A 12,072-nucleotide genomic window follows, 5' to 3' on the forward strand; every position below is an offset into this window, starting at 1 on the left:
TTTTAAACCAGAATCAAAAATAACACCAAGATTTGTTGCGTGGGACCTCACATTCAATGACAGAGGCCCGAGGGCGTTGAATGTGGTTGCAGAATTGTCCGCAGGGCCAAAGATTAGGACCTCAGTTTTATTCTGGTTTAGCTGAGGGAAGCTTTTTGCCTTCCCGGATTTCATATCCTCAATGCAATTTAGGAGGGAGTTAACACTGCATGGATCACATGGTTTCAGTGGGAGGTATAAGATGAGTGTCGTCTGCATCATAAAGGTAGGGGATATTTTCTGGAAATAAACCCCAATGGAAGCATATACATAGAAAACAAAATAGGGCCTAATATTCTTATATAAGGCTCTATAATTCTTGTAGAGGCTGATTGGTCTTGGAGGCAGGAGTCAAACCACTAAAGGGCCTGTCCCTGAACGCCAACAACATGCTTAAGGCGGTCCAAGAGGATGGAGTGATTGACCGTGTCGAAGGCAGCCAAGAGATCCAGAAGAATTAAAATACTGTAATTTCCTGAATCTAAACACAAGAACAAATCATTTGTCACCCTCAGGAGAGCAGACCCTGTGCTAAGGATCTCCATGAATACAGTTAATATAAGAGTTGCAAAATAGTGACACGTTGTCTTGCCTCGTCTTCGCAGTTTGCACTAGCTAGCTAGCAGGTAGGAGGGGCAAGTCAGTGAACAAGTTAGTGGAAATGAGGACTTGTTGCTCCAGAGTCAGTAAAAAGAGTTGTTTAACTCATTCATGACTCGCACATCACTACTTTGACATGCATCCTCGCTCATCGAACTAGTGTGTAGGCTACTAAAAGCAATGTGCCATTGATTTTTGTAGCCTAGCCAGCAAACTATGTAGCCTAGGCAAAGTTCACATTTAGCCAACCTGTTGTTGTGATGATTGAAACAGCTGCGCAGACAACTTTATAGGCTACGTGTAACAGCCTATCCTCTGATTATAACAGCCCTACCTCTCGTGTAGCCATGCTTTGGCTTTTCATCCCAAAATGTAAAGTTTAGGGCCTACAGAATAGTATCATTGTTTCATGTCTTGAAAATTAGCCTTCCCTCTATTTTTACCATTGTGATGTAATATAGGCTAGGCTAGAAATGCAGGAGCGCCAGATCCCCTACCAGTATCAACTCTTTGCACCTTTTCTTCATCACCTCCAAACATAACAATCAATTATAGCATCGCCTGATGCATATGGCCTGGTCCATATTCCTCTCGTGGGCTATAGCTAATATTCTCAAATGTCTAATCCCTCTATTAGGCTATAACTAGAATGCTGATAACAAAATGGCTTTGTGTCTGTGCCCATTTCAGATATGGTTAACTATAGACCATAATGGCATAATCTTTTATTTAGGCTAAATTAGCTTACAAATAGTGCCATAGCCTACAATTGTCTACTATCAGTTCTTAATGTTTTAAGGGAGACGGATCGGATGGCCTAATACTTAGTCTAATTGGTTATCCTACTGTTGCTATAAGACTGGGCCTTCTCTTAGGCTACTAATTAAAGCCACAAACTGAAAATCATACACATAATTTCTTGACAATATAGCAATAATATGTATAATAATGAAACAATCGAAGATGATATTATAACCCCACTATGTAGCTATCAAAATATAAAGGAAGATCAATGAATCAAATCTCGGCAGATACACACGCATTCACGTTAGCTGCCTACACAAGCCGATGTTAGAATAACACCAAAATATAGATTTATAAATATGACAAAATACCCCAAATTACGAGAGTCTTAATGTCCAGCAATCAATAGAAATAGTGACAGCAATAGAATAAAGTTATTCAAGATTGTATAATCAAAATCTAAATTAACAAGAAAGGAGTGAGAAGCCACAGTTCCAAAAGGAGCTCCCCACTGGTTCACCACTCGGACGAACAAGAAGAAAGTTATCATTTTGCAATGACCCATCGCCCATCTTCCGTCTGAGAATAATCCACAAGGAAAGTTTATTTCAGCAGTGAAGAATCATGACAGTTTGCAGTTAGGTGAGCCTGAACACCGTGTTCACCTGCGTGCGCACACTTATTTCCCTTCATCCACTTTGCCTTTGAAGACATCCTATCGGTCTTCATTATACAATAGGCCTATAGGTAATCAATGGATAGCACACACAGTGCATAGCATATTTCAAGAGTAGCCCAATTGAAAGTAAATAACACATTGTTATTTAAAGAAAATAACTTGCAGATGGATGTTTAATTGTATACCGTAGGCTGTAGGCCTAGTCTGTGCGCACAATGGGTATATGAAACAGTGAGATGTAGAACGCTTGAAAAAATTTCAGTCAAAAGATTATTTTTGCTTTAATTGTATGTTCATGGAAATGATATTCCTTGAAAAGTCATGGAAAAGTTTTGAAATTTTGTCTGTGAAAATGTGTGGGAACCCTGAAATACTGTCCTGTGGCTGTATGGTAAAACAGTATCCTGTTGTTGATGTCGTCAGGGGTAACTCCTCATCTCCAGCTTTTGGTGAGTTAAATGACTACTACCTGTTCTACTTGAAGAGCAAGTCATCCAAAGACGCACTGCTGCAGATGTGGGGTGAGGAGCTAATGAACGAGGAGAGCGTATATGAGGTCTTCACCTGCTACATCACAGCCCAAGCAAACCGCAGTGGACACAAGGTAGATGAGACCTGACAGTCAACATTTTTTATACAGTTTGGATAAATCACACGTTCCTCAAATGAGACTATTGATAGAATGCCTTTCTCTTGTGCGTTGTTCTTGTGAGTCTGTGTACTTGATCTGACTGCTAAAGGACCTTTCATACCTCAGAAATTTTACAACGGTCAAATTTATGACACAGCCATTACAACAGATTTTTATAATCAGGCTGACATCTAGTCGATGATCTTGCAGTTAGAGCTACAACTAACAATTATTTTGATTATTAATTTATCTGTTGATTATTTTCTCAATTAATCAGTTAGTCGTTTGGTCCATAAAATGTCAGAAAATGGTGAAAAATGTTGATCACTGTGTCTGAAAGCCCAAGACGATGTCCTCAAATGTCTTGTATTAACCTAACTAAAAGTCCACAATCCAAAGATATTCAGTTTACTGTCAGAGGACTAAAAAAACAGACAGTATTCACATTTGAGAAGCTGTAATCAGAGAATTTAGTATAATAGTTCTACATTTTTGGAAATCTCTAATTTTCTTTCTTAGAGTGAGATGTACAGATGAATATCTATCTTATATATGTGTTTATGTTCCCTGTCTTGATGCTTAGCAAGGGTAACCACATTCTGACTCCAGCTGTTAAAACACAGACAGAAAGACAGGCTGCAGTTCACAAAAACATAGAGAAAGAAAGTGGTAGAGTCTATGAGTCTATGGACTGATAACACAAAAATCAGCCTCTATCAAAATGATGGAAAGAGGAGAAAAAAAGAAACAGCTCATGAGCCAAAACATAGCATCTCACCTGTCAAACATGGTGCTTCTGTTATGGCTTCGACATGTATGGCTGCCAGTGGAACTGGCACACTGGCATTTATTAATGATTTCACTGCTGACTGAAGCAAGAGGATGAATGCAGAGATATACAGGAGCAGTCTGTGTGCTGACATTCAGACAAATGCATCAAAACTCATTGGAGCACATTTCATCATTCAGCAGGACAACCATCCTAAACATACAGCCAAAGCAATAGGGGTGGAGCCAATCCGGAAACAGTATTCATCAAAGCACAAATAGTGAGTTTTTATATTTATAAAAATATGAAAAATATTTTAATATATATTTAGTAAAGCTATTTTTAAAATGATTTGTTTTCAGGAAAAGAAAAAAACATATAAATAGCTGGTTTTCCTCATGTGAGCGCGGTGCGTATTTGTGCTCCACCTGCTTGTGCTGACGTGACACTGAACGGAGTGTGTTTGTATGCTGTTAATCTGTATATAATAAACAAAAAACGTAAACAATATGGGATAATTTCAGAATACAAGGCAGTCTCGTACTTGGAAGTATACCACTAGTCGACCCTCAGTTGAATCCTCCAGCAAAATTGCAAAGGCGTCCATGTTTGAAAGTACTATTGTGGGCTTGATTAAAAAAAACTGTAGTGCAAATTCACAAAAAGTTGATTGTGGCCACTGATAGCATCATGAATTGCGCATCATTCTCAACCGCTATCTTCCCCGTCTCAAGGTCTGATTCACAAAAGATATTGCGCTAATTATATGATGGTGCAAACATGCCCGTAACGTTTTGCAGCTGAGTGCAATTTGCTCTTGTTTTGAGTCTGACTGAGTGAGCGGAGCGGTTTCCAGTGTATCAGGCTTTTCGCCACATTTCAGCACACAGATTGGTCCATAATGACTGATAACTGCAGAGAGCACAAAAGCCTCAAACTGGGTGTCTTTAATTAGCACAGATGCGCACACACAGAGCCCTCCACAGTCATAAGCCAACTTTCATGTATTTTGCCTCTTTTGCTTCTCTAGTATTTTGCATCTGTAACATAACTTACTGAAATGTCAAATGTCAAAATACAGCTATTACTGTGACTCAGGCAGGTTTGAAACGTGTTAAATTAATGTCTGAATCTTATAATCTTGCTACACATCTGCACAGGTCAGCTGTAACACACAGATTCCAGGTTTATATGGAGGAATTGTTTGTAATAAAGCAGCCTTAAAGTCCCGCCCCCCAACAGTACCATCACAACTCAACTACTGTCCATCCGTCCAACCTGTACAAACATCAGCCACGCTTAATTTGCATACAATAATGCAATTTAACTTTTTTAATTTTGTGACCGTTGCAAGTATAAAGTATGTGGAGCATACATATGATATTACAATATACATATACGAAACTGTGTCACCATTGTAGGCCGTCTCTCTCACACATATGCACGCTTACGCACACCATTTAATTTACATAATGTAATACAAAAGGACGAGACGATTACATACTGTGTTGAACATAAGATAATTTAAGACTTTTAGGCAGACACCAACATGTCATGTTCTTGTTTTCAACAGCTGCCATCACCATGACAACCACCACACATTCAGCCGAAGGTCACCAGATAATACGGTCACTGGTTAAACCGAAACACCGGCTGGCATGCAAACCTCAGCCAGCCGCCTTAACTTCCTGCTCCGGTGTCACACACTGACAAAAGCTCTGGATAATAGTAACTGCAGTGACCTGAAGTTCAGAGGGTTAATCAAGCTTCTTTGAGATGACAGAAAGATTAAAAGATTAAGAGTGAAACTAAAAGTGTAAATGCGACAACTGTTGCTGATAACAAAACAAACACTGCACTTCTGTACAGACTTGTAGTAGTAACTGTCATCAGACATGAGACAATTTACCATGCTTAGGCTAAGGTTTCCTCTTCTGCCAGGTGATGTGTTTGCCGTGGAACGATGAGCCTCTTGCCCAAGAGACCAACCTGCTGAAGGAGGAGCTGGAGAAGGTGAACAGACGAGGCGTGCTCACTATCAACTCCCAGCCCAACATCAACGGCAAACCCTCCACAGACCCTATAGTAGGCTGGGGACCTGCGGGAGGCTACGTCTTTCAGAAGGCACGTCCACATTTGGTTTGGTTTACCTCAGTTTTTAGTGTATTTGAATAGAGTGGTTATGGAGTGCTAGTAAGCTGGTTTTGTCTGATATGTTGACATGTTGCCTCCATCCAACAGGCCTATCTGGAGTTCTTCACCTCCAGTGAAAATGTGACTGCCCTCCTCAAAGTACTGAAGAAGTACGAGCCCCGTGTCAACTACCACATTGTTAACGTGCACGTGAGTTTGAACAGAAGGCACCTGCCATTCAGTGTTTGAATGTATATTTATTATTAATACATGACAATAAATATCTTCTGTGAAGGGCCATAACCTGACCAACGCCCCAGACATGCAGCCGAATGCTGTGACATGGGGGATCTTCCCTGGCAGGGAGATTGTTCAGCCTACTGTAGTGGACCCAGTCAGCTTTATGTTTTGGAAGGTAAGTTAGAGATTGTCCTGCTAATGTGCAGCAATTCAGGAATCTTCATCCGCATGCTGGTTTTGTTAGTGAGGGAAACAAAACTCAGAATATAGTGGTGATTGTTTTACTGCTGGAAGTAGCTGCACAAAAGCAAGAAATTACAGTGGTTTAAAGAAATAGTTGAATATTTTGTGAAATACCAACACATAGATTGAATATAATAACTTTTGTCCTGTGAGATGTCAGACTTTAAAACACAAAGCAGCCATGAAAAAACACTTTCTTTATTCATCTCTCTTGTTAACAATAGATTCAAATAGAAATTGTCTCTGCTGAAGGACATTTGCTCTGAGCTGAGCCTTTTTTTGGACTGCGGTCAAATTTGAAATGCAGAAAACAGCCACTTTTTATTTAAAGTCTTAATGTTTGAAAGCAAAAAATTAGGTAACTTAGGTAAATTACCATGTTTACATATACAACAATATGATGCCAAAATTAAAGGACAGGTTCAAAATTTTTTCTGTCATAAAATAACAGTCAGGAGCCCAAATGAACATTGAAGTAAGTTTTTCTTGCCATGATCATTAGAAGATCCCTTCATAATGCACTTAGAATGTAAGTGATGGGGGCCAAAATCCACAGTCCTCCTTCTGTGCAAAAATGTATTTAAAAGTTTATCTGAAGCTAATATGAACCTTCAGTGTCCAAATGAGTCAAATCAAGTAGATATCTTTCAATGTTACAGTCTTTTTAGTAACAAAGTCCTTCTTTTTGTTACTATACTTCCACCACAGCTCAACAGGGAAACACTGTCTAAGGAAACAAAAAGGGAATTTGATGCTAAAAAGACTGTGAATGTGTAAATGTGGCAGATATCCACTTGATATGACCAACTCAACTTTTAAATGCATTTTTGAGACACTGGATTTTGGCTCCCATCACATCAAGCACATTTGAAGGGCCAGTATGAACAGGAGGAATGATTACAGCGAGGAAAACCTCTTGTGTTCAAATGGGCACCTGACTGTTGTTTTAAACACACTTGAAAAATTGTCAACCTATCATTTAATACACAGATTGAATCTCATATTTACCACTATATATAGTGGGCTGTCAGTAAACTTTTGCAACCCACTGATTTTATTAATATAACAAATGAATAGCAGGCAACTTGACACAGCTGTCTGACATGTCCGAGGCAGCCTTACCCAATCACGTACTGTGCAGAATGTACAAGCAGCGACCATTTACTGGTCTGGGTCTTGTGAACTTACAGTGTGTGGTTTTACAGATGGGGAAAAATAAAGTATGTCTACAAAGCCACCCACTGTTGGGAAAAGATATCCTATATCAGCATTAAGAAGGTAACATCCAGGGGGAAACAAGCTAGTGTTCAAATGTGTTTTAGTCTGCTCTTAAGGAGGACTCTTGAGTCATGCGCAATTTCAGAGGCACTAAGAACAGTCAGAGTTTTATTTATTACTGCAGAAAGTGTTAGTTGTTGCAGAAGTCCATTTGACCAAAATTGTAAGGTTGCAAGGAGCTTAAGTTTGTGTCAAACCTCATTGTCATTAAGTGTGCCCAAAACATCTCTCTCCAACAGAATGTCTCTGTCTGATCTCCTGCAGGTCCTAACAGGTTAGGATATCTCTGAAGTCTTCTAAGCATCAGCATGGATGCAAATGATTTCCTGGTTTAAGAAAGCTGATAAATGCTTGTATTCCTATTCCTAACAGTAGGACCACATTTGCATCACTGAGAAATTTCGGCCAGTTAGGTTGATAAATCCATGCCCTTCAATGCTAGTGTAATGGTAAGACCTATGAGGCAGGACTGGCACCCTGAGAGATAACGGACATGTGATTGTGGTCTGCTCTGACTCGCTTCTATCAGATGTTCCCTTCACCAAACCTGTCCCCATGTTTTCCTCAGGATGAGGCCTTTGCTCTGTGGATCGAGCAGTGGGCCAAACTCTATGAAGATGAGTCTCCATCACGGATGATCATCAAGTATATCCACGACAACTACTTCCTGGTCAATCTGGTGGACAATGACTTTCCACTGGAGAACTGTCTGTGGCAGGTCATCGATGACATGTTTGAGCTGCTCGATGCACCTCCAGAGCCACTCGACGATGGAACTCTCTGAATAAAATCCATCATTTCAAACGTCTTTTTTTTTTTTTTTTTTTTTAGGGAAAAGCACCATGAAATTGTTGATATTTTATGCATTGTCTTTTACTGCTGCTATCAAGAACACAGAACTTACTTCACAGTATTTTTTAAAAGAGTTTTTTTAGCATTTCAGTGAATGGTGAATTTGGTAAAAGAAAAAGAGACTGTACTGTGTCATCTATACCATATTCAGTCATTCATACAAAACAAATATTTGACCTCCAACAACTACCAAATGACACCTGTGCTCGTACAGATTTATAGTTACCTGGTTACCAGACAAGTTTGTTTGTGGATACATCTCACTGAGTAACCACAGAAGATGCTATATACTTTGTAAAGTGTTTTTAGTGAATGTTTTTATTTCCATAGGATACTTCAAATGGTATATTTGAATTGCTTTTTTAATGCTTTTGAATAATAAATGATGATTGATGTGTGTACTGTTGTGGGTGAAAACCCAGTATAGAGATGTAATGCAGATAGAGATGTTGTGTATGAGTGAAACTTCTTTTTAATCTTAGTTTCATGATGACACTATGACAATAAGAATAAGACAGACAGTCAAATGTGTGAGCTGCTGACGAGTTTATTTACAGTTACACTGTCTACTTGCTGCCTTGACATGTTTAAAATGTGCATCGTATTTATTTGTTGTGCCTGGTTTCTAAAGCTCATTAAATAGTTTTTTCAATACTGTACAAAATGTCACATAGTGATATTCAGTTATGTAGAGGAGTGTCCGGCATTTTGACCCGCTATTAATTGATGTGTAGCATTTCAACAAGACACACTGTGAATTTATTATGTATTCAGAGTGAATTTTGATCACTACATAACTACAAGTAAAAGGGCAGGCAGGCCATAGGACAATGCATGACACTGCAGCAGCCAGATGACATGGCAGGGATTTTCCCACATGTTGAGTAACTCTGTTGTTGACTCTAATCTGTCAACAACTGAATGTACAAATCATCACCTTGCAGAGAAATGATGTGAGGTGGTACTGATAAGTCCGACCACTGCACACACTGGAAGCCTTATCTTGACCTGAGCAGCTGACAACCAGATTGCCTACATCAGACAGCCAGCCAGCTGTTGCCTTTGCCATAAAGACCTACATCCCAGATGGAAAGGTGCCTAATGGTGGCAGAGGGGCACAGCAACCCTGCTGACAATACTGACCTGATGAATATCAAAATAAACACATCTGTATAGCAGGGTATTTACACATGGGACACTGGCAAAGAACATGGCTTCTGTCATAAAAACATGTTATTCCCAACAAAAAAAGAGAAGTACGTTACAATTTTTTTACATGGCATACTGTTTATCCCACTAACTCTTAACATCTCAACATTTGTATTGTACATGTCCTCAAAAACATCATTTTTGTAAAGATGATGAAGACAATTTCACACTGTTTATTATGATCATTCATACACAACAGTAGTTTTCTTTATAACAATAATGAGAATTTTTGTGTTCCAATAAAGTTTGTCTATTATAATTAAAATGTTCTTGTTATAATGAGATATTTTTCCACAATAAAAAACATTTCTTGTTAAAATGGCACTAAAAACCTCACTGAAAATCAACTTTTTTTATCGTAAGATAATTTAATTTCTTGTTAAAACAAGAACAATGAAAAAGACATCAGGTCAAAGCATACTGTGACATTGGAGCCTATTAACTTACTGATGCTGATATAAATATAAAAAAAAATATTAAAATCATAATTTAAAGGCTTTGGAAATACAAATGTAAACAGACATGTAATCTATGCTGATGCTCTGGACACTGGTACACCATTGAGTTGCCACATGTACAGTTTTAAATATAGATAGCTTTTATTCTGGGAAAAATATATATTTATGGCAGACAGTTACTGCCTTATCTTACTTTATACATTTTTTGTAAAATTGTCCAATGTGATACTCAAGATACCTGGCTTTTATGAGAAAATTATGCATTGTTAAGAGTTAATTTAAAAATTTAAGATGAATAAAAAGCGGTGTGGAATTCTTCAGTTGTAATCATGTTCTGCATCCACTGTTGTATTAGTGCTGTAAAGACTGGATTATCAACCAAGCAACTGCTCCAGGGTCCCAGACCCTCAGGGGGCCCAAGGCTTCAGGTTCATCATTTGATTAATTGCAAATTTGTTTGGTAATACTGTATATGCAACTAAAGCACAACAAAAACCCCATGATAGGGCTTTAAGATGACACTCTCATTGTTGTATAATCTTGAGGCCCTGTTTTGTACAGGGTCCTGAGCAAAAACATGTATTACTTCGGTTTATATTGTACCTTAGTCTGCTTACATGCTTATGTATGCACCTGCATATTTCAACATTCGTCTGTGTTTCCACATAAGCCAATACTCTCTCCCATGTAATTATGTAAATGCATCATTGTCAATAATGTTCTTGTTTTTTGGGTTTTTTTTTTAAACAGCTTTATTGAAACAAGTATACAACAGGTTTACAGTACTTTGTGTAGACAACTTGAGTCTAAAATCACAAACATGCCAGGGGGACTAAAGGTTGTAATAAAATAAATAAATAAATAGTTAAATAATTTGTAAAGCTTACAGTGGTTGTAAATTTGAACACTGTTTTTTGTTTGTACGTTCAGATATTGAAGAAATGTTTGGTTTGATATGAAGTGTCAGCTCTGAAAAGTTTGGCTGTGTGCTTAAGAATTTGGATTTGTGAATATAAAATGTAGTCAAAACAGTAAGCAAATTAATCACATAGAACTGTGAGCAGATTCTTGTCATATTCAGTGAATCCAAACAATACATTTTTCCAAAGTAATAAAAAGTGAGGGTAGATAGGATCAGCAATAAATTGTGACAATTTACTCTACAGCTGTTTTGTATGTGGGACAAAGACCAAAATAAATGTACCAGTATTTCTCTGAGGTCCCCACAATCGATGTCTTTCTTGAGTTTCTGCAAATAATGATTAATTAGATAAAACCTCTGAAGCATTTTAAAGGATATGTCTATGACTCAGCCAAACTCTTTCTCAAGAGTTTCTTGTGGAAAAAGTTGATGGATTGCCTTATTTTTTTATTCTTAGTTTGCCATGAAAAACAAATTTTCCCAACAGCTGTTTCAGTTGCATCCAACAGTATAGGGTGATTGCCATTTCCCTTAAAACCTTTAAAAAGAGAAAAAATACCTGAGGGGACAGCATCAAAGACACGTGAGAAATCCTTTAGTGAAATAGGGATTCCATAGTGTTGAATAAATTCAACATAATTATAGAGCTGACCATGTTGGTTGAATAACTGACTTATGTGCTTGTTATAACAAGAAACATTCATAAGTTAAAGTGTGTCATAATTACTAGAAAAGGATATTTTTCTTGTTTCTGGTGGCAGCAACATGTAGGCACTGACCTTAAATCAAGAAAACCAATCATTTTTAAATTGTGAGTCACTGGGAAACAGCTGATACTGACGATAATGATAAGGGAGTTGCATCCTTGTTGCACCACTGTGGTACAAACTATGTAGACCGTTGAGTTTCTCATTGGAAATCTGGATATGCCTGTTCCAGTTTATAATCAGCTTCTGTTTATAACTAGACTTGTGTCATTTTGCCTTGGGATAATTTGAGCTGAGGGAACACATAGAAGCCTAATGACTTGTTCTGATTAACTGGTGTTTATCACAGTACACACCTTAAACATTTGTACAAAATTAAATGAGGAAAGGATGTGGTGGATGAAGAGCTCTTCCAGACACTACTCTCTAATCAATAAACTTACACATAAAATGCATTTAGATGTTTCTCCCACCCATATACAACTGTTTTTCAGGCTAAGGACATTAATTCCACATATCCACATACACCATTACATGGTTTTCAACTCAACAACAGTGCAGAGAAAAA

The 12,072-nt window shown here is 38.0% G+C and overlaps 1 protein-coding gene across 3 annotated transcripts in view; it reads left to right on the forward strand.

Moving 5' to 3' along the window:
• Window positions 1-8,867, forward strand: part of mthfr (methylenetetrahydrofolate reductase (NAD(P)H)) — a 40,674-nt gene extending 31,807 nt beyond the window's left edge. For all 3 annotated transcript variants that reach the window (XM_044351048.1, XM_044351050.1, XM_044351047.1), the window contains exons 8-12: window positions 2,486-2,666; window positions 5,404-5,586; window positions 5,704-5,805; window positions 5,891-6,010; window positions 7,925-8,867. In XM_044351048.1, coding sequence (XP_044206983.1) covers window positions 2,486-2,666; window positions 5,404-5,586; window positions 5,704-5,805; window positions 5,891-6,010; window positions 7,925-8,140 — 802 coding nt within the window. In that variant the 3' untranslated portion in view covers window positions 8,141-8,867. The remainder of the gene's footprint in view (window positions 1-2,485; window positions 2,667-5,403; window positions 5,587-5,703; window positions 5,806-5,890; window positions 6,011-7,924) is intronic.
• The last annotated feature ends 3,205 nt before the right edge of the window (window positions 8,868-12,072 follow it).

Source organism: Thunnus albacares, chromosome 5 (assembly GCF_914725855.1).
Source record: "Thunnus albacares chromosome 5, fThuAlb1.1, whole genome shotgun sequence".
Classification (NCBI taxonomy): Eukaryota; Metazoa; Chordata; class Actinopteri; order Scombriformes; family Scombridae; genus Thunnus; species Thunnus albacares.